The sequence below is a fragment of the Equus przewalskii genome, chromosome 5 (genome assembly GCF_037783145.1).
Source record: "Equus przewalskii isolate Varuska chromosome 5, EquPr2, whole genome shotgun sequence".
NCBI lineage: Eukaryota > Metazoa > Chordata > Mammalia > Perissodactyla > Equidae > Equus > Equus przewalskii.
Genome location: NC_091835.1, coordinates 13,329,544 through 13,353,041, shown reverse-complemented (window position 1 = coordinate 13,353,041; position 23,498 = coordinate 13,329,544). Strand labels below are relative to the sequence as shown.

The 23,498-nt window shown below is 37.9% G+C and overlaps 1 protein-coding gene across 30 annotated transcripts in view; it reads left to right on the top strand.

Annotated features, from left to right (window-relative positions):
- DOCK10 (dedicator of cytokinesis 10) overlaps window positions 1-23,498 on the top strand; it is a 263,891-nt gene that overhangs the window by 213,826 nt on the left and 26,567 nt on the right. For 16 of the 30 annotated variants that reach the window (XM_070619963.1, XM_070619960.1, XM_070619965.1 and 13 more), the window contains exons 30-48: window positions 3,041-3,137; window positions 4,723-4,767; window positions 6,545-6,720; window positions 6,847-6,963; window positions 8,072-8,168; window positions 8,889-9,010; window positions 9,099-9,213; window positions 9,305-9,371; window positions 9,594-9,641; window positions 10,207-10,308; window positions 12,262-12,386; window positions 13,719-13,831; window positions 15,430-15,567; window positions 16,227-16,409; window positions 16,943-17,053; window positions 18,091-18,306; window positions 19,834-19,891; window positions 20,222-20,320; window positions 22,935-23,041. In XM_070619963.1, coding sequence (XP_070476064.1) covers window positions 3,041-3,137; window positions 4,723-4,767; window positions 6,545-6,720; window positions 6,847-6,963; window positions 8,072-8,168; window positions 8,889-9,010; window positions 9,099-9,213; window positions 9,305-9,371; window positions 9,594-9,641; window positions 10,207-10,308; window positions 12,262-12,386; window positions 13,719-13,831; window positions 15,430-15,567; window positions 16,227-16,409; window positions 16,943-17,053; window positions 18,091-18,306; window positions 19,834-19,891; window positions 20,222-20,320; window positions 22,935-23,041 — 2,136 coding nt within the window. The remainder of the gene's footprint in view (window positions 1-3,040; window positions 3,138-4,722; window positions 4,768-6,544; window positions 6,721-6,846; window positions 6,964-8,071; window positions 8,169-8,888; window positions 9,011-9,098; window positions 9,214-9,304; window positions 9,372-9,593; window positions 9,642-10,206; window positions 10,309-12,261; window positions 12,387-13,718; window positions 13,832-15,429; window positions 15,568-16,226; window positions 16,410-16,942; window positions 17,054-18,090; window positions 18,307-19,833; window positions 19,892-20,221; window positions 20,321-22,934; window positions 23,042-23,498) is intronic. The other 14 variants (XM_070619968.1, XM_070619966.1, XM_070619964.1 and 11 more) reach the window with 3 other exon arrangements.

Here is a 23,498-nt window from a genome sequence, read left to right as displayed (position 1 = left end):
ACATTAACCTATCCATTCTCTGTATCAAAAATAATTTCAATATCAATAAGAGGCAGCCTTTTAAAGCGATTCGTCTGCTGAGTAAGTCTCCAAAGGCCTTCTTTAATGGAGGACAAAAGACTGTGGAATGAAAGTGTTTACATTTCACTTCAATTTCTTGTGGGTGGGGAGAGGAGTGATTCTTTTCATCTGTAGTTCTTGTAGTCAGGTTGGCTCAGGACTGTCTTCCTTTTACCAATGAAAGTCCTACTTCCCCGGAAGCCTTCAGTCTTGGCAAGATAGGACAGTTGATCACCCGACCTAAATAGGGTGTATGGGTCAGGAGATAGGCAGGGAACAGTGATATCTAGAGAGCAGTGCTCCTCAAAGTGTGGTCCCTAGACCAGCGATCTCAGAACTGAACTGCCGCAGGTGGGGCCCAGCAGTCTGTCACGTTCAGGTGATTCTTACACACTCTCAAGTTTGAGAACCACTGAACTATAGTATGGCAACTGCTGGAGGGATGTAAGACTGGAAATGGGCCAGATCATGACAGTTGTATCAGTTAAGCTTCCTTGGGTTGCGAGCAACAGAAACTTACTCCAATCTGAGCAAAAAGGAATTTATTGAAGGATATTGGGAGTAGAGAGCTGGAGAGCTAAGCTCGGAAAAGAGCTGGGCCAAGGCATTTCCAGGGCACAAGAATAACCACAAAGGAGGAACCGTGTGGCCAAGGTCTGCTGCTGCTAAGATAAATTGATTGGAACCATCTTCTCCAACACTCTTAACACTCTGCTTAAGATTTACATTCCAGAGAGGAAGTGTGTGACCACCCTGCTTTGGGTCACATGCCTGCCTCCTATGGAGGGAAGACAGGTCACCTGAATTAATAATTCCCCATTATGCATTGGGAAGAAGGTAAGTCCTCAGAGGGAAATTATCTAGATATTGGGAAACAATAATGAATGCAAAGTGGCCAAAAATACATAATGATCTTCTTATTGCTTTTCATGTCATGCTTAGGAATCTGACATTATATTTTTAGCAGTGGAGACTTCACTTTTGACTAAGGGAGTTACATGATTATATGTCATTTGGTTCTGAGAAGCCAATTCTCTCTGTAAATATTTTTTGAAAGAATATTCTTTGTTAGTGCTCCAATTATGCATGAAATTTGCAGAATATCTTTTTAGATTTAATTCCAGTAGACCTAAATTATTATATGTATTTTTGGTGAGGAATATTGGCCTTGAGCTAACATCTGTTTCCAGTCTTCCTCTTTGCTTGAGGAAGAATGGCCCTGAGCTAACATCTGTACCCATCTTTCTCTATTTTGTATATGGGTCACTGCCACAGCGTGGCTTGGTGAGCAGAGTGTAGGTCCGTGCCCAGGATCCGAACTGGCAAACCCTGGGCCACTGAAGCAGAGCATGCAAACTTAACCACTGCACCACCGAGCTGGGCCAATTATGTATTTTTTTCAAAGACCAAACAGAACATACTCAATGAAGAATAATGAATATATAATTTAATTATGCTTCTGTTCCCTTTGATGTACGAAGGATTATGTCAGATGCTATCCATGTTTGAAATGGCAGTCTTTTAAATTATTGACTAAGGTTGCCACAAAATGTAATTCTAAAATATGTGAGCAAATGGAATATAGCTTGTTTTGTTAGCCGATATTAATAAATATAATGAACACAAACATTGATTCTTAAAAATTGATCATGGGGGCCAACCCGGTGGTGCAGCAGTTAAGTTCACACATTCTGTTTCAACAGCCCATTTGCCAGTTCAGATCCGGGGTGCAGACCTATGCACTGCTTGTTAAGCCATGCTGTGGGGGGCGTCCCGCATATAAAGTAGAGGAAGATGGGCGCGGGTGTTAGCTCAGAGCCAGTTTTCCTCAGCAAAAAGAGGAGAATTGGCAGCAGATGTTAGCTCAGGACTAATCTTCCTCCAAAAAAACAAGTTTAATTAAAAAAAATTGATCATGGGACCAGCCCCGTAGCATGGTGGTTAAGTTTGACACGTTCCGCTTTGGTGGCCCAGGGTTCACGGATTTGGATCCCGGGTGTGGACCTATGCCACTCGTCAGCCATACTGTGGCAGCTTCCCACATATAAAGTAGAGGAAGACTGGCACAGATGTTAGCTCAGGGCGAATCTTCCTCACCAAAAAAAACTTGATTACGTAGCCTGCGCATGAGAGTGAAAAAGCATAGTATGAACGTGCTAATTGTTTCTACTTACAAGGTTGTTTGTAACACATGTATTAAGTTGCCTTAGACCATGTCTGGATCCTATTTGTCACTGTTCTAATCAAAACATTATTGAAAAGACAGACCTGTTTGCAAGGGCAGAGAAGAGGTGGAATTAAATAATGTGCTCTGAGAACAAACGGCATCTGGAGAGAGATTTACTTTCTTTTAGATTATCAGCACCATTGTCTTCCTCAGCGCTGGATCATAGGAATTGACTGTAGTGATCAGTTCCATGAGCTGAGTGTGGTTTTAGAGCTCTGAACGTGTGTGAGGCACTGTTTTTCTTAGAATAAGTGTGTTGTGATATAAGCTAAAGGAAGCAAAAAATATGATTCAGTAAGATTGTATCTCATCAAAGCTCAGTGTAGAATACCAATGGGATCATCTCCTGAGGAGGCCTTGACCGATCTCCAAAAACATGAACTCTGACTACATTTACCGCTTCAGAGGGGACAAAATCCTTTAGACTTAACAATTACCTGGTGGTCACACCAAAGTAACTATATCGTCTTTTTAGGTATGAGACTCAAGTGTGGATTTTTTTATTTTGAGGAAGATTGGCCCTGAGCTAATATCTCTGCCCATCTTCCTCTACTTTATATGTGGGCCACCTGCCACAGCATGGCTTGATGAGCCATGCCGTGTCCACGCTGGGATCCAAACCGGTGAACCCCAGGCTGGGGAAGTGGAGTGCACAAACTTAATCTACACCACCAGGCCAGCCCCTCGAGTGTGGAATTTGTATTAGCTTTCTTGGTGTGTAAATAGTAGTCATTCCATCTGTCTCTTTTTCAGACTTTATGCCAGTATAAATTTGATTTTCTTCAAGAAGTATGTCAGCACGAACACTTTATTCCTTTGTGTCTCCCCATAAGATCAGCAAACATTCCAGGTAATAATTTCCAGAATTTTCAATTCCTACAAAGTGAATACTTTTTATTTGTTGGTTTGTTTGGGTTTTTTGGGTTTTTTCTTCTTTCCTCCATCTTGGTTTTGTCTGAAGTTGTCACATGGGCATTAGATCAAGGTAATCGTATTAAAATGTAGAAGAAACTATAGGCCTGTGGTAATGAATACAGCTCTATATTTCTCAATTTTTGTCTATGTTTCCTTTTTCATTAAAGAGAAGACCAACAGAATTATAAAACTGGGGATTATAAATCAAAGAATTTTAACCCAGACCCATACTGTCATTCACCATACTGGCTCCAAAAGATAGCTTTCCTTTCATTCTGAGACACATAAATTTACAGGGAGGAAAAGTTATACTTTGTGAGTATAAATTCATTTAAAATTATCAATTAATGGGTGTAATTCTGTTAAAATGCAATTCCTCAAGATGAGTTTTATGAAGAAAATTGTTACCTTGAAAGGGAGGAAGGCAGGCTGGCTGGGGGGCGACACCGCAAATACTTGATCCCTCTGGCTCAGAAAGAAATGGGTGTGCAAGTAAGAATGGGCATGCACATTTTGTTGACTATACCTACTGCCGCATAAATAGTCTACAGAAATTATTTTCATTTTTTACTTTTGTAAAAAAAAAAAAATATATATATATATACCAGGATGATCATGGTAGAAATGAGCATCACTGATTGAAACATCAGAAACTAATCAAAGAAAATACTAAAATGATTTAGGAATGGAGAATACTTGACTTCTAAGCAGTGAGTAAGTTACTATATTGATGGAAAGCAGAAACTGGGATGGTCAAGAGCCTCCTTGTGTCTATGTTATAGCTTGCACTAATATTTTGGAGGGAAAAGAAAATTAAAGTACATTATCAAGCCGTTGAAAGTTTTGTCATTTTCATCTCAAACATAAGCTACATACATTATTCCATTCTTTTCGTAATTTATGGAGCAATTTTTCTTTTTCTAATCTAAATGCCTTCATAGAAAAAAGGGTAGAAATGTAATTTGGGGTAATATTTTTATTAATATTTTATACAATATCTGTACAATATTTTATATATTTATACAATATTTTGTTATTACTTTATTAATGTTTTTAGCCTTTTGTTGTGTTTTGTTTTTGTTTTATAAACTAGTATCAAGTTATTATTGGGTTAGGCAAGCTGATTAAGATACTCAAGATGGTCAAACCTGTATTGGGTCCTTTTGATTCCAATTTACTACTTGTCGGTAGCTCAGAAAAAGGCCTGAAAGTCTCTTTGTTTACTGATATTATCGACAGTGAACATAAAAATATATGTTCCATAGCATGCAGATTTCTGATAGAAAAATAGGTGCTCAAGTCGAAGGCTAAGAATTTAAATAATTCTCTTCATGGCATTCTTTTTTAGGGAAAGAACCTAAGGTATTTGTCTTGGAACACAAAGCTTTGTTGAAGAGACTCACTTATATTTGGGATAATATATTTTAATTTTTCAGTATAAATTGCACACAGCTAATGAATCTAGTGCATATCTGAGTGTGGATATATCTGAACTTTTTGTTTATTTATATTCCATTCAGATCCTTTGACACCTTCGGAATCAACTCAAGAGTTACATGCATCAGGTAAATGATGACATTTTATATGACAGAATCTAAGCATCAATAACCACATCATAATCTGATAATACTGATGAGTATAGATACTACATATTTCCAGTTCCAGATGCTCATAAATAACCATATATTTAATATCATATAGTGAAAATAGTCAAAAAGTTGACTGAACTTTTCTCTTTACAGATAATTAAGTGTTTCCCAGACTTGACTTCTTTCATATTTTATTCTCCAAAGCTTAAAATTTTTTTAAATTTCCCAAAGCACCTGAAATTTCCTTAGAGTGTATCATAAATAAAATTCCCAGATATGTGCAATAACATGCTTGTTCAATGTAACTGACATTATATGATATATTTCTATCAATAAACCACAGCTTGGTTTGAGCTGTTTTCTCAAGACTGACATTATTCCAATCATATAAATTTATTTTTACCTGAAAGAGATCCATAAATTAAAATAGTCCGGGCAAAACTTTTCTCTAGCCATAGGTTGCAAATTTAAAAGTTTTGTTTGACTTCTGGCCCTCACTATTACTATTTCATGGAGAAATTTATTTAACCTAAGCCATTTGATCTTCGTTTCCTAAACTTCCATATTCCCTGTACTTCCACCGTCAGTGGTACCTTCATGGACTAAAGAAGTCAATATGTTTACTTTGCTCCTGGTCAGTTATGAACTGGAATATTCTAATGGTTCCTTATCCCTACTGGGTCATGCAGTAACACCGATAAAATGCTCAGCTAGTGATGCGCACAATGTGCCTTCTAAAAGTGGACGCTAGTCCTATTTATTAACAGTTACGTTTAAGAAGCACATTGGACAATTCTGAATAAATGCATTATTGCTGGAAATTTTAACATTCCTTTCTCCATAATTCAAGCTGAAAATTTTGCAGCCCTCTTTCGTTTTCCTCTCTCCTTGCTCCTTCACATCCTGCAGCCAACTTGTCCTGGGGATGTTACTTCTTCTACTTGGGTCCTCCTCCCCCCAGGCCCAGCCGCCATCTCACTCCCCCCGCCCCATTGCTACAGCCTCTTGTATTGCAGCCCTTACCCCACATTGCACTACAGTCTAATTCATTTATATCCTTTCACCATATTAATAATTCAATAAAGCACAAGTCTGATCAGGCCACCAATCTCAAAGCCATTAGTGACTTAACATTTCCTATAGAATTAAGCGCAAGTGGTGGAGGGACCTAAATGCCAGCTAAGGAATTTGCACTTAAGTTTCTCTATCATCTAGGACCAATGTCTCTCTCAAGTCTGAATTCTCACTCCTCTTTTGGCTGCTGTGCTTACTAGTCTCCCCAAAACTGTGCTCCTCACATACCTGAGCTTTCAGAGGTCTGTGCCATGGAAAACCTATCCTTTCTCCTCCTAACATCCTCTCCTTTCCCCATTGCCTCCATCTTGCTCCCACAGCTCTCCACAACTCCAGACATGAAGCATCCTCAAAGGCCCATCTCAACATCTTCCTTCCAGGAATACCTCCTGATTCCTCCAGATAGAAAATAAGTTTTTCTCCTCTCGACTCCTATAATGCTGTAGACATGCCACTTGGATGGAATTCAACTTTTGACGTTGAGCATTCTCTGTATTAGTATACACAGAACCCCATCTTACTGACCACCCCCCTCTCACATTTCTCGTCTCTTTCAAGACTGTGTTGCTGAATCCCCCCTAGCAGTGGGAGGGGTTGATAGTTGTTTGATAAATCTCTCTTGATTACAAAGTGATCGTTTGATTTTCAGTAGCATGATCTCTTTCCTTTCCTCACAAAGATATGCCTGAATATTCGGTCACGAATGAATTTTGCCGCAAACACTTCTTAATCGGAATTCTGCTCCGAGAAGTTGGCTTTGCTCTGCAGGAAGACCAAGATATTAGGCACCTAGCTTTAGCTGTCCTAAAAAATCTGATGGCTAAGCATTCATTTGATGATCGATACAGAGAACCAGTAAGTGAGCTTCCCTTCTCCCTTCCCTAAACGCCATTTAATGGCTCACTACCTTAAATGCCTATCAAACTTACCAGTCTATTGATTTTTATGTGAATCATTTCTTTTGGCTACCTTTCCACCTAGGGAAAGCAGGCCCAGATAGCAAGTTTATACATGCCCCTCTATGGCATGCTTCTGGATAATATGCCAAGGATTTACCTCAAGGACCTGTATCCTTTTACCATCAATACATCTAATCAGGTAAGTTTGCATAATATTTCACGTCTATTTTAATCAAGTAGACATTTGGCTTTTTGATATTTTTGCCCTGGATAACCATTTTCCCCCAACTGTGAGCAAACTAAGGATTAAAAGAACTTTTTACCAGGTATTTTGAGATGTTCCTATCACTGTCATTTGTTCCAAATTGGTCACTGAAGCCTTCCACCTAGTCCATCTCTTCAGCATTTTGTTTACATTTTCCGCTGCTCTAAGCATCACCTTCCAGTTCTCTCCAGTTTTGGCAGGTTCCTTCGTTGCATTCATGGGCCCATCCTCTGTGCACACTCCCCTCACCCTTCTGCATCAGCTTTATGACTGCCTGGTGTTAATACAGCCAAGTTCCTGATTTATAGTCACAGCCCAGGAGGGGCCTGTTGCCATCCTTCCTCCTGAGCCGTCATAGTAACTGGACAGCAACCCAGTTGACTCTGTTGCCTGTGTTCAAATCCCCGATCAGTTAACACACTGCTGATCCAGTAGCTAGGCAAGATGTTACCATCTAGAAGTTAGGAGCTATGCCTTTGGAATTTCTTTTGGAGAGGACCTTGTTCAAACCCCAGCAGTATCAGTTGCTATCTGTGTGACCTTAGATCAATTTTCCAAACTCTTTAAGCCTCCAGTTTTTTCTTCTTAAAATGAGATAGAACACCTCCATCCCAAGATTCTCGTGATGATTCAATTATGTAATAGAAAACACTTATCATGGAGACTGGCACATAATAAGTATTTAAAATCTAGTTTTTAGTAATAGTGATATACACAAGAAAACTCATGATAATAATGATATATAACCTATAATATAATCCATGGGTATATAAATAAGCATTCCGTCCATTTAGCCTGTACCTAAAAAATAGTTTCCACTACATCTTTAAAATAAAAACTCACTTAAGAAATCAAATTGTGGCTAAGAGTATGGTTTTGAATATATTCATTCTTGCTGCCTGCTTTGGCGGAAGACTTTTGCTGGAATATAAAAGCTCAAATCAAATGTCACCTAATTGAAAGTGTATCGCAGAAGGCATATGGGGTTTCCAGTGTTGAAATATGGTGATTCCCACGAATCTCTTCTATGCTTTGGATACAGGGATCGAGAGACGACCTCAGCACCAATGGATCAGCTATGAAACATGCCAACTCTGTGGATACATCCTTTTCTAAAGATGTTTTAAATTCCATAGCAGGTACTTGCGACCATCCAAGAACACTTGTGTTTAACACTCATCCATGTTTACATTGTGTATCTTTGTGCTTTTTACCCACTCCATAATTTATTACACATAATCTATATGTCAAAGTACACTACATTTATATAGCTAAAGAGTCTCTTTACATATTTCTTTGAATGCCATCCAGTGACTTCCTCTTCTACTTAGCTTTCATTTTTACTTGGCTCAAGGATCAATCTACTCAGATGTTATCAAATGGCTTTATTCTGGAAACGGTCTTTAAGTTTTCATTGCCTACAACCTTTTCAAATATAATGGCCCTTCAATTTCAAAGTTTACTTTTAAGAACTGTTTTGGAAATGTCATCTTAATTTCTTAGAAACTGTCAAAAATTGAAAGCTTCTTCCCCAATAGCATCCTTATGAACTTTTATTAAAGCATTTTTAAAACAGAAACTTTCCTTAAAATGCTTTTTAAGAAATCAAAGGAACTAGCTTTACTTTATTTCCATTTATAATAGCCTAAACTTTCCTAAATTCTTAATGCTGGCATGGATTTGTAATAATACTTAAACTGTTGCATAGCTTTAATGCCAGTCCCTGCCTCTTCTGTGTCAACCTTTCGCATCCCTGCTACCACCTCAATGATCAGCATCTTTTTGGTTCATCATTTTAGCTTTTGTGTGTGTTCCCATACATCTCATTATCATCTGTGTGCTGTGGCTTGTGTTTACAGCATTTTCATCAATAGCTATTTCTACAGTAAACCATGCTGATTCCAGAGCGTCGTTAGCAAGCCTTGACTCCAACCCAAGTACCAATGAGAAGAGCAGTGAGAAGACTGACAACTGTGAAAAGGTACGGCTTCCCTCAGAGACTTACTCACATATTATGAGTTAGAAAATTCTTTCTCTTACTTAATCTTTATTGCTTCTTTGATTCCTAGATCCCAAGACCCTTGTCTTTGATAGGCTCAACGCTTCGCTTTGACAAGTTAGATCAAGCAGAAACCAGGAGTCTTCTTATGTGCTTTCTTCATATTATGAAAACAATTTCAGAGGGTAAAGAGAACGCTTTAAAATTAAATTTTTTAAAAAAACAAGAAAGCTTTGAACTTCAAAGAGGCTCATGCTATGTGGTGTTTCCTTTCAGAGACTCTGATCGCCTACTGGCAAAGAGCGCCCAGTCCAGAGGTGTCTGACTTCTTCAGCATCTTGGAGTAAGTTATAGAGTTGATTAGTTAACACTTTTTTCTAGAATATTCAAAATAGTTTAATATACCATCCTTCATTCTAAGTACCCATATAGTGAATTATCTATCAATAATAGTGCATAAAATATTTAAAGAAAATGTAGTATTTTTCTTTGAATGTACTCAGATGAACAATTTGTATAAATTAAAGGGCCTGAATAATTCGAATGTGACTTTTTTTCTTTCTAGCGTTTGTCTTCAAAATTTCAGATACCTAGGAAAACGCAATATAATAAGGTAATAATTAATTCCAGTAGGTTAATCTGGTCTTTTAAAAAGAATTATGACACATATTAATGTTTCAAGTTAGATTTATAGACATATGTTAGAAATTTTAAAATGCAAATAAGGATCATAAGGTTAACCTTACATTCGACAGAAATTTAACAATCGCCATAGACCCACAGTAGATCTAGGAATCGTTAAAGCTGTCTAGGGAGAAAAGCACAAGACATATATTTCTAAAAGGAAACCACATTTCATGTATCTTCTTAGCTAATTTATCTCTCTTTATATGGATATAACTTACAAGATACCTATTTAAGAAAATACTTCCAGTAAACTAAAAAAGAAAAAATAGGCTAGAATAACTTTGTGTTGCCATCCTTTTCTCATGAGAGACAACAAAAACCCTGGCACCTTCACTAAACCCTCAATTTCCCATATCCAGGAGAAAATGTGATTTTATTTTTCATAACGTGAAATATTTCATTGCTTGGTAATTGCTTTCTCAGTTGCCATTCTTTATTTATGTATAAATTATAATACCGAGCTATGATTAAAACTTCAGTTTTTCTTGCAGAAAAATTGCTGCTGCGTATAAATTTGTGCAGTCCACCCAGAACAATGGAACTCTCAAAGGATCTAATCCTTCCTGCCAAACGTCAGGTCTCTTGTCACAATGGTAATGTCACATTGGCTTGATATTTAAAAGTGTATTGTGTGTGTACGTGTGTGTATATATGGATGTATATGTGGGGGTGTGGATTCACAGCAGGTGTGCACACACACATGCATATGTATGTACATATATATTTCAAACCAAATGCAGATTTCAAGTAACTCTGTATGTTTCTCTGAAGACACTTTTTAAATACTTCCATATCTGCTCCACTAGCTTGTAAAACCTAAGAAGCAAGGATTATGCCTTATTTATGTGGACCTAGAGGACGATGCCTTGCATAGAATAAGGGTTTATGAATATCTTAATTTAATTGGACCTGAAAAGCTATAATTCCAATACATGCCTCCTTTAATGTTTGCTAATTTCCTAGTGACAAAGTAATATATGGGGTCATATCTCCCCATCCTTTTCAGTATTTGTAATATGTTAGCAGTGTTCTTAAAGCTGAAATTGTTATTTAAATGATCAAAAGCAATGAGGAAGCATGAATGGCCCCGTAAGCTCACTTTAAATTTCCTGGTCCTTAGACTGATATGACTAGTATATAGGACCTGGGGTCATCATCCTTCTTTAGCCTAGTCTAAAGGAAACATTTGCCCAGAAATCCTACTTTCAACCTCCTCTGGGTCTAGTAAATAAGAATTCTTTGCTAAAATTTTCTCCAGTTTGATTTATTCTTCCCAGAGTTATCATAATAATGTATAATATGAAAATAGCTATATTTTAGAAAGAGTTTTAGAAAGAAATCTGGAAGTGGTATATAGCCAATAAGTCATAGAATAAATTTCGCCTCTCTGCCCATGGGGACCCCTTGAAATTGCCACCGTTAAGAAAGTAAATGAAAAAATGCAATGGGCATGTTTTGCAAATAGCAATAGAATAGAGGACTATAAACAATTACTTTCCACCCTTAATGACAATAGTAACCCACCTGAGGTCACTGCAGTTTTATAGATGTTTGGTGAGTTAGATTTCAGGCTCCTTGCTGAACCATCTGGAAAGGTCTTGGTCATTCCCACCACTCCCCTTCTAGAAACCAGGGCTTTTCCTCCAGGAGTTCCAGACTGAAGTAGACTCAAAACCTGCAAATAAACCAGTCCCAAAGGTCCAAGCCATGCAACCGCAAACCCATTGTTCCCTGTAGCTACAGGAATGACGCACACTCCCCTGGCTACTGAAAGCCAAAGTCAGATCTCCTGGGCCTCCATCCAACCAGACCACTTGATTTAGCCAGAACCAAATAAGCCTTGAGGAGCGTGACAAAGAGAAAACCGTTGCCTCTTTTCGAGGCTTGACTCTTCAAGGTATCTCCTATTGCCTGCTTTCCTCAAAGAAATGTTCTGTTACCTTAGCCAAATGATAGTTGAAATGAAAGGCAAGAATGACAAGTATCCCTACTTCTACAATAACACTGGCTCATTTTCCCAGCTGGAAGTGCCAAGGAGGCACTGAATGATCATATGTCAGCCCCTCTGTGGGCATGACACACAAATGGAATACAAATCAGGAGGAATTTCCAAATACAAAGAAGTAAGAATGCAAGGGTTGTTTTAGACCAGATCTTACTTTTTTGCATTTTACCTCCCAAAAATAGTTCCATACAATTGAGTTATACAGCATTGTACTTTTTTAATGTCTGCCACTGTGCCTTCCTGATCAACTAATAGCTAACTCGACATCCTTGGGTTCCCATGATTTCATTAAATAGTGATGAATATGCTTGTGCAGATTTAATTTCAGCATCTATTATTCTTCTGAATCCATTTTTGGCTTAAATAAAATTTCTCCAAAAGTACTTTTAAAAGTCCCTTTCATCATGTCACCTATCATTAATATTTTTAATAAAGTCTCTATTCAAAATTTTTTAATTTTTGACTCAATTTAGAATATTTCAATGAACAGTTGGATATCTTATCCCTCTAACTTTAACCATTTTTCTTATTTAATTTTCAGGATGCCCACCCCCTCCAGCCATGAAGGACATAAGCAGCACAGATCACAAACTTTACCTATAATTCGAGGCAAAAATGCACTTTCTAACCCAAAACTCTTACAGATGTTAGACAATACCATGACCAGTAAGTAAACCAGAAATAATAGGAACAAGATGGTTATCCGTTGTGCTCTAACGTGAAATACATTATCATGTTTCAGAAATGTAAGGAGAAATGTATGCGTAGGACGTGAAATACATTATCATGTTTCAGAAATGTAAGGAATGTTGTCATGTCAGTGAAACCGCTGCTTTCTAGGCTTGCTGTTCCCCAGGGAATTATTTTTAGAGGAGAGAATCACCAGGGAGTTTAAAAAAACTATAGTATCCTTGTGAGGAAGAAAAGGGAAAAGCAAAACTCTCAATATAGTATGCTTAGTGTAGCTCCTCTGCAAACAAGTGGCTTTTGGTTTTATGAGGGTTATGGGGGCCTCTCTCAACCAGATTATTGCTGTCTCCTCTTTAGGAAGAGCAGAAAGTTGGCCACGTCCTAGAAGCAGTAAGCATGACATCTTGAAACCAGTAACGCACACATTCCAGCGTGTGAATGAGGGAAAAATGGGGCCCAGGGTTTTGTATCATGTAAATGTTAGAGATTACAGACATGTGGCCACAGTTATCTGTTTGAAGGTACAGGCCTTACTTCACCTATGAATCCATTTGGTGCCTTTCTGAGGAGGCCATTAGTGCAGACTGTCTACTGAGGCTGTATATTTGGCCAACAGCCTTGGAGCACAAAACTTGACCCAGACTAGTTATGGAAGAAATATGACCCTATCAATGGCTGAATTAATGGAAAAGAAGTAAGAAATAATGGAAAATAGACAACTCTGGTCCTTTGGAAACCCTACAGCTGATGTGTGAAAAGGGCACACACACTGTCTTAGTCAGGTCGAGCTGCCACAACAAGATACCATAGTCTGAGTGGCTTCAAAACATTCATTTCTCACAGTTCTGGAGGACGGGAGGTCAAAGGTCAAGGCCAGCAGATTTGATGTCAGGCGAAGGCATTCTTCCTGGTTTGCAGATGGCCACTTTCCTGCTGTGCTTTCACATGACGGAGAGACATCATCTCTCTGGTGTCGCTTCTTATAAGGACATTAATCCCATTCATGAGGGCTGCACTCTCATGACCTAATTACCTCTCAAAGACCCAACTTCCAAATACCATGACATTGGGGATCAGGGCATCAATGTATGAATTTGGGAGTAACAAACATTCAGTCTATAGCACCCACTAAGGACTCTGTCTAGTGTTTTTGGTTTAGCCTATAAGGAAATTGAACAAACCAAAGCACTTTAATAAATTCATCAAAACACCAGTAAACACTGGATATGTTGTAATAGAAGAAAGTCCTTTCTAGGGTACAAAGAGTCATCTTGGATGTTTCTGCATGTTCTACCTTGCATTTTGTAGGCAACTCCAATGAAATAGACATCGTGCATCACGTGGACACAGAGGCCAATATCGCTACAGAGGTTTGCCTGACTATTCTAGACCTGCTATCCCTGTTCACTCAGGTTCACCAGGTGAGTGTCATTATACCATCTTCTGCCACATGGTAAAATGGGACGTAGAAAAGTCCTATGATTCAAGAACATGTTTTCAAAATATTTTTGGAAATTAATCAACCTCACACAAATCAACCTAAGCGTGAATGGAAAACATGTTAAAGATGAGATTCAGATTTTATCAGGAGTTGGCTAATGCTCGACAGATACACACATACATATTTCATTACTGTCAAATAGTAGATACTCTCTTGCTAATTTCTCCTGTTTCACATGAGACAAGCTGGGCTGAGTGAGAATGTGACTTTACTTTTTCAGTCTCAAAGGGAGAGACAAACGACAGCTAGAGCCAACAGACTAATAATATTGGGCATCATTTCATGTGCTTATTTGCCGTCTGTACAGTATCTTTGTTGATATGATACCACTACATACTATCAGAATGGCTAAAGTTGAAGCCTGGCCATTCCAAGTTTTGGCAAGGATATGGAGAAACTGGAATCCTCATTCACTGATGGTGGGAACGCCAAATGGTACAAACACTTTAGAAAACAGTATGGCAATATAAAAAGTTACATGTCCATCTATCATGTGACCAACCATTCCAATACTGGGTATTTACTCAGGAGAAATAAAAGCATTTGTCCACACAAATTTTGTACACAAATATTCCTAGAAGCTTTATTTTTTAATAACTAAACACTGGAAACAACTTAAATGTACTTTAACAGGTGAATGGATCAAAAAAATGATAGTATGTCCATACAATAGAATAGTGCTCAGTTATACTCAGTGAAAGAAGCCAAACAAAAAGAGTATATACTGTATGATTCCATTTATGTAAAATGTTAGAAAATGCAGTAGAAATCGTCTGTCCATTATACCTCAATAAAACTGTTAAAAACATTTGCTGGATCTAATGAGCTTACAGGTGTTAAGAATTAAAGTAGGAAAAGTTGGATCCGTTTAATAACATCTATACCAAACAGAATGATTACACCAAGAGAACCTGCCTTCAGGTGAAATGTCAGCATGGTGGCAGAAAAAGCAAAAACTGTATTTTCATTCTTTACTGCTCAAGGGAAATGTCCATCAAATCTATTACATCTTACAGGCGTTACCTAGATCTACGAGGACCTGCCTATCTGTCGCCTCGTCTTTAACCTCTCTCCCAATCCCATCCCACTCACCATGCTCAGGCTACTCTGCTCCTTTTTCTCGACCTTGAACTCACAAGCTCCCTTCTGACTCAAGTCCCTGGGACTAGCTGTTTCTCTCTCCTTGGACAATCCTCCCAGATGGTCAGACTTTTTCAGCTCATACATCAATTCATCCATTAGAGAGATCTTAACCAACCACCCTACCTAAAGTAATCCTACCCCCAAAGCAATTCCTTTCTATCATATCGTATCATTCTACTCTATTTTCTTATTTAGTCATTTTTTTCATTCACTGCTATATAAGTTTTGTTGGGAATATAGACCTTAACTTCTTATTTAGCATTTTTTTCCAGCACCCAGAATTGCTCCTACTATGTAGGCTCATGATAAATATCTTTTGAAAGAATATAAGTGTCCTTTCACTCATCCTAAATAATTTCCGTGGTTAATTTCCAGAGACAACTCCAACAATCTGAATGTCAAAATTCAATGATGAAAAGGGTCTTTGATACCTACATGCTCTTTTTCCAAGTCAACCAGTCAGCCACAGCGCTGAAACACGTGTTTGCCTCCTTGCGACTATTTGTATGCAAGGTAAGGGTCCCCCAGCTTCCCGTGAAAGCTCAGTGAAGGATGCTGATAAACACGTATTAGCCCCTGCATCTCTCAGTATGGAGGGAAGAAGGTTTGTTTTCTTCTATTTTGGTTTATTTGATTTTATTAGACTATTTTTTTGATTTTTTTAATGTATTTGATTCATGATCTCAAAATAAGTTCAAAGCCTGACAGCCTATTGGCTTAGATTTCAAAAGGGAATAAAATTAGCATCTGGACACCAGTTCTCTGGGTTCTTAGTGTTTGTGGCAGACAATTAGGTGTAATGCACACCAACTGTGACATCCATTCCTGCCAAGTTAAAGATTCCACATTAAAGTAGATACAGATACCACCATTGAGGAGCCCTCTGGTTTTACAATGTTGGGTGAAGAGAAAATATGTCCAAGTTCTCATTCAGTTATTGATGTAAGGGATACTTACAACATAGAAAATGATTATTTCTAGGAAAAAAAGAGAAATACTAACATAGACTTTAATAAATAAAATTATAACCTCTTCCACTTGCAAAAGGAAGAAAAAGACTAAGTTAAACAAAGAAAGAAGAAAGATTTTGTTCTAAGGAATTTTAAGATAGGAGAATGAATAGAACAAAATAAGGAATGTTTCTCACTTCACTGGTGCTTCCATTTCCATAGTTTCCTTCAGCGTTCTTTCAAGGGCCAGCCGACCTGTGTGGATCATTCTGCTATGAAGTCCTAAAATGCTGCAATCACAGGTCACGGTCAACTCAGACAGAAGCATCAGCACTTCTGTACTTTTTCATGAGGAAGAATTTTGAATTTAACAAGCAGAAGTCAATTGTCCGGTCCCACTTACAAGTAAGTGCTGCCAAGTTTCATTAATGTTGTTGTTAAAAGCACTCGTCTGTTTCAGCATTGGTGAACACCTACTGTCCCCAGGGCTGCCGGTTATCAACTCCTCCTCCAGATTCCTCCTTAAAGATGTCCATCACACTCAGTTCTGGTTCATAGGAAGAGGGCAGCCGGGCAGAAATCAGCCAAGCCCATAATTTCACTTGCACTTGTCCTTTCCTCTGCCGGGGAATAAAATTATCTGAAATACACAATCAGGAAACCATGGTTGTCTCTAGGATGCCAAATCCCACCAGATATTGAATGCATAAATTTCTTCCTTCAAGGCATCTTAAGATTCCTCCAGCCTTCCTTAAGTATTTAAAATTATAAGAAAAGCCCTAGATTACATGGACTTCTGAAGATTTAATACATAAAGATGTCATTCATTGGGCCTAAGAGAGAAGCTAATGATAGATTCGTCCAATCCCGTGGATTTCTTTAAAACTATTTCTTTTGAGTTACTTACTTTGAAGGTTCCATTGTCTTTTCTCTTGCAGCTCATCAAGGCCGTAAGCCAGCTAATAGCTGATGCTGGCATTGGAGGCTCTCGGTTTCAACATTCGCTGGCAATTGCCAATAATTTTGCTAATGGAGACAAGCAAATGAAAGTAAGAAATGCTGTGTGGGCTTTTTTAAAGAATTAGGAATAAACCAAACCGGATTCTTTTTGTGAGATGGCAAAATCATTAAAAAAACACAAATTCCGTATCTTGTTGATTGACACTTGGAGTAGTTACATTGAGTTTGCTTGTTTAAATTGGTCATCAGCTCTTACACTTTCAGCATATAATCTGTTAAGCGGAATTTCCAAGATGTGGGGTTAAATGGTATGTAACAAGAAAACTAACCACAGGTATCCAGAAATAGGGTCATTCTCTCATAATCCCATTCTTGGTCAAATTCATGTTATCTTTCGTTTAGAACTTTCTAAAGACTTCACCTTCAGTCATTATACTGAAAAGTCCAAGGGTAGAGTCTAGCTTCAGGCATGGCTGAACCCAGGGATCAAAATAATGTTTTTGGATCACATCCCACTACTGCCTCTATTTTTGCCTCTCTTTCTGTCTCTCAGTTCATCTTTCCTTTGTTTACTTCATTTCCAGGTAGGCTCTCCCCATGAGCTTACCCTCTCAGAAATTCTGAGGACACTGGTAGCATTCTTTGAGTGAAAAAAGCACCTTGCTCTCTAGTGCCAATTAAAGTCCCAGAACTGAATCTCTTTGACCCAAACTTGTATCATGTACCCATCCCTAAACCAATCACCGTGGTCAGGGGGGATCAAAGAATGTGACGGGCCAGGCCAGTATCGTGTGCTACCCTTGGTACCCGGGACTGAAGCAGACCCATTCAAATCACATGAACTAGAGCCAGGGAGGAGAGCATCTCAAAGGACAATCAGGATGCTATTACTAGAAGAAAGTCGGCTAGAAGACAAAAGAATAGAGTCAACAACAACTCTTATTTTCAAATGTTTATAACCGCAATCCCAATACGTAGAGTGCATATGTAAAGAATGTACACATTTATGAACAATGCATAAAATTCACCAACCTGTGATGCCAAGCCATAATTAATAGCATAACTCGAAGTAAATTAACTTACGAATTCGAAACAGATAATGACTCAGGCTCTCTCTTTTCCAAAGAACAGCAATTTCCCAGCAGAGGTGAAAGATCTGACTAAACGTATCAGGACTGTTTTGATGGCCACGGCTCAGATGAAGGAGCATGAGAAGGACCCCGAGATGCTGGTGGATCTCCAGTACAGCCTGGCAAACTCCTACGCAAGCACCCCCGAGCTACGGAGGACCTGGCTGGAAAGCATGGCCAAGATTCATGCGAGAAATGGAGACTTATCCGAGGTGATTAGCAAAGGCTGGGTCCTTCTCCATCAGCATTGTCCTCGTTAGCAGCACAATTGGATTTTCCTTGGCAGCAGGAACATAAAAAGTTACCATAATTTCTAATCTAGATATGACCTAATTATATATTTAGTGCATTAAGTTTGCATGTAGGATTTAAGGATTTCTGACTCCACATAAATGACCTCAACTAAAGGCCAGAGTTGGAAGTGGCAACTGTCATTGTAGGGCGTGCAATGCAGAACTAAATGGTAAATAGGGAGGATGGTTGTAAGGGTGTCTAGAAATTGATAGTTGAATGAGTTAATGTTCTGTTTTAAAACTTCTTCCCTGCAATTGGAGTTGGAGGGCGAAGCTTGCCCCCATGGTGAGTAAGCTCAGGTTGGGTTAATCTGTCCTCATGTGCAGCGAGGCTGAACTGGCGATGGAAAAATGAACGCTCCTGAGAGCCAGGTGAGGAGATTCCACTTTGTGAAAGTTATAAATCAATAACTGACTGTTGTGTCTGTTTAAACAGTGGTGGATTTATATGCAGGGATTCACAGGACCCGAGTGGCTTCCGTACACTAAATGGGAAGTTCTGCCTTATCCTCAGAAATACGCCCCTGTGGGGAAGAGATTAACTTATCAAGGGTAGTTCTAAAACCTGAAGCCCTTCTAAATGCATGTGGTAGATCAGAGACTCCGGAATGGAAATAAAGTTGACTAGAGGCCTCGTTTGAAAGCAATTTGTGAAAGACAAGAATGAGAAACCCCAAGGTCCCTTGGACCACCCTGAAAATGGTGAAATTCCTGCACAGAACTTCAAAAGGAAAGAGCTGAAGTCATTTGGAATCTTCAACAGTTCAGTTCGAGTTGTGTTCAGCAATGTTCAAGGCTTTATAGGAGATGTTAGAGAAAAATAAAGTATCGTCCGTATACTCTGGTTTCAGGGAAGCACACACGTTACATTAGGTCACGCTATTCAATCAAGTGCCACCTTCTGAGGCAACCATTTTAAGGGCAATAGAAATTCAAAGAGGGGTCATTACTGAAGGTAGAAAAAGAAGGGAGCTTATTTTTATTTCCAATTTAGTTGATATAGCTGATATATATATGTGTTATATCTTTATATCAACTATATATATAGTTTTTATATCAACTTTATATCAACTATATCAACTTTATATCATTTTATATCAGTTGATATTTTTCTTGTTAAGAGAACTGTGGATTGAAAAGGATAGAGACTTAGATATTAACAAAGGAAGATAATTCTATGAGAAAATTCTTCGGTCCATCTCATTCACCCACCTGTAAACTACATCAAGAAAAACAAACCAAAAATCTCCCAAATATGCATTTTATTCTTGATTGTGAACTTTTTGGAAATCTAATTGACTCTTATTTTTAGTTCTATCCTTAAAAGGATTCCTCCACGTATTCTGACATGGAATGCTGACTCACTTTGGAAGATTAGTCCTAATTAGATAAATAGTAACATCTACGATGTGTCTTCCTCTGAAGCTGTTTTCTTTTTTATTACAGGCTGCTATGTGTTACATCCATATAGCTGCCCTCATCGCAGAGTACCTAAAAAGAAAGGGTAAGATGATAGTGTGCTGTGAGAAAAGTCTAGAAAGCAGCACGTTGAAACCTAACTTAAAATTCATGTGTTAATTTTAGATTTTATTAATCTCTGTTGTTTTATTAAGCAACATTAATGTTCAGAGATAGTTCTAATTATGCTGTACTTTTAAGTTTTAACTTTCTTTTTCATGCTATTATCATGTTTATTAGATGCACAAGCCTAACTGGATGGTCACCTTCTTAGTTCAACATGAGAATGCTTCCTTGGTTAACAATTTGTAGTTTCATAAGCTTGTTTTAACACAGACTTGTAGCAATGTCCTAACCTCATCTTGCACTACCATAGGTTACTGGAAAATGGAAAAGATTTGCACAGCATCCCTGCTCCCGGAGGACATCCACCCCTGTGATAACAACCCATTACTAACAACTCCCGGTGGAGGAAGTGAGTGATCTCACCAGTTTCCCTTACCCCCATGTAACAGTGCAGAGGAAATCAAGTTGCTGCTTAAATTTTACTTTAATAAAACTTTCTGAGATGTATTCCTAGAAGCGAAAACTCTTTCAGACCTACATAACTTACTCTGTAAAAACCCGAAGTTCCCACCATCGGAAATCCCATACATCCAAAATTTATGAAGTTTAGATTACTGAAAAATTCTCAGAAGATAGAGCCGCATCTTATCCCACATTATTATGAGTTGTGGCCATATTTTGCTGCCAATTTGCATGCTGGTCTGCCTGTGGGATTTTCTTCTGAATTGATGAACTGTTTAAAATTGCAAGAGAAATCCATTTTAATTTTGAAATGGAATAAAACTGTTTATTCAAAATAAGGGATGCAAAAATGGAGACATTGGCTATATATACAGGACTTTACTTATAATCAGCGTATTTCATTTCCCTTTTTAAAAGCATAAGCTGATTCTGACAGTTTGCAACATAATAATTTACAGTATGGATTGCCTTTAATTAAAAATATTCCATCTTTAGTGTCTGATAAAAAAGATTTTGTAACAGTAACTAAAGAATTACTCTTTGTAAAAAATGTGACCATATAGTTAATATGTTTAATCTATATTCTCTTGCAAAAGTTTGTTCAAACTCGAAGTTTGTGAGCTGTAATATATTTGATAACACACTCTTAACTTTTAAAATGCGGTGGGAAACTCAATGTATGAACAACAGAAACAAATCTTTAGATATTAAGATCAAAATAGCTAAACAAAAGGTCAAAGGACTTTAGTTAGAATAGTTTGGAAACATAATTGGCCCCTTATGCCTTTAAGTACATATATATTTTCTAAAGAATCTCAGTGGGTTTTGCAAATAAGACATTTGAACCAAATGACCTGAGTGAACTGTGAGACAGTGAGGTCACTCACTTGAGGGCCTTGGAGAAGTGACCAGACCTGGCATCATGGCGACATCCACGCTAAAATTCAAGGATCTTCTTGCTCAGTTCCACACTTCCTATGTAGCCTTATTGTTCTATGCAAGTCATCAAAATCATCATTGTTTTACTTAACATGCCCTTCCTCTCCATCTATTTTTTTATCATCATTAGATACCATACAGTTCCATAAAGACTATATCAAATTCTAACTCAATACAAAATTGAAGAAAACTGGTAAAACTAAGTGTCAGTTTGAGAGGTGGTAGAAACTTATATCCCAGAATGTTGTGTAAACCTTTAATATTCAAGAATTTTTACATACCCATTTTTAGACCTAAAGTAATATTGGAATAGAACATACCCACTGTGAAGAGGATGTATTTGTTTGGTAAACTTCAAATTAAGGAAGGTGATCATTTATGATTATATATTCACATTGTATATTCATATCCATTGGCATATATCTGAAGCGCATTGTCATGTCTTTGAAGTCCTCACTATACTTTATGTTATGATGTTTCTAAGTTGGAGAGGTGAACCATCCCTTCACTACAATGTGTGCATGATAAGAATATAGGCAAATATAGGTGACTCTAGAAAATACAGCCATAATAATGATCTTCATCCTGCAAGAAGTATGTCATGACTTTTTCTGCTATAATCAATTCTCATATATTTTAATATGTTTAATTACAGAATTAATATTGCTATTAAAAAAGTAGGAAAGTAGAATTTTGTAATGCAAGGATTAGGTTGCAATCATTATTATAATTATAATGTCTAGCGTGTTTGGGGGGTGTAGATTTAGTCACGTAGCTGATGATCTGATTATTAAAATGGAAATATCCGCAAGAGTATTAGCTAGAACTTAAAAAGCTCTTGCTCCAGGGGAGGCACTGCCCTACACTCTGTAGCCGCAACGTCTCAGTTAGTTGCCAATAAAGAGTCTGTGAGTGAGGTGCTCCTGTTACTGGAAAACCAAGAGAAGTTAAACGACCTGGCCCAGAGCTTGTGGTTACCTTGTGATGGGGCCAGAGTTCCACAGCTGGTCTGTCACTCCAGGCCGTGCTCCTAACCACTCATATTCCCCGCCATTCAGATCAGAGCCCACCTCTGGGGACACTCTCATTATCAACTGTTTCCATATATATCTGCAAAGCTGTACTTTTTTCTATCTTGGTGGCCAAGGTGCTTAGAAAATTCGAGGTTTCTAGATAACACAAAAGAGTGAAAGTTAGTGAGTATTGAGTATTGTCTTTATAATGTACTGATAATACCAGGTGTTTCCTCAAATATTAGTGTTTTGAATCCTTTCGACATCCTTTGAGATAGAGATTAATGTCTCCGGTTTAACAAATGAGGGAAACAGTCTCAAAGAGGTTAATTCATCCACAACATCGGAGTTATATCTATCCACAAATCCTGTGTTCTGTCCATAATCCCATGCCAGCTTCTTATAGAAAATGGGTCACCTGAAAATGAGATGAATTTAAAAGGGGAGCATTGGTTTCCTGGCAGACAGTATTTATCAACAGTCATAATCTAACCATCTTGTGTGAGCTTTATAATACTACCACTTGTAATGTCATGAAGAAAAGCATTATCTAATCCAAGTGAGATTTGGCTCAAATAATAATGTTGCCTTTTGCTTGGCCCTCTCAAGGCATGTTCTCCATGGGCTGGCCGGCTTTCCTGAGCATTACACCAAATATTAAAGAGGAAGGAGCAATGAAAGAGGATTCGGGAATGCAAGACACACCATACAATGAGGTTAGACCAAAATGATCTAGCCTACAGTAGTTGAGTAAAATGATGCATGGAATTGTAATATTAAGCTAAATAGGAGAGAGAAAATCTTATTCAGAAATCAAATAAAGTTGCTCTATTATATGATTTAGACAAAATGAAATGCAGGCTGAAATTAAGCTAAGATTGATAGATATCAGATTCCATTGATAAAGCATAATTTTCAATGAAAATTTAAACTAAACTTTATTTCTTTAAGATGAACCCAAATATATATGATCAGCTCTTCTCTAAGATGTAAAATCTCCAGGCCTTTGGTAAATGTGGTAAGGGATGCTGAAAATTTTGTGAGCTGGCCACAGCTTTTTTTAATGCATTAGAAAGTGTATTTACAAATACACTTGAAGAGAAAGGCTCACTAGTTTCTGCAGAAAACCTTCTGGTATGCAAACCGTGGTTATTTTTCATTAATGAAAAGAAG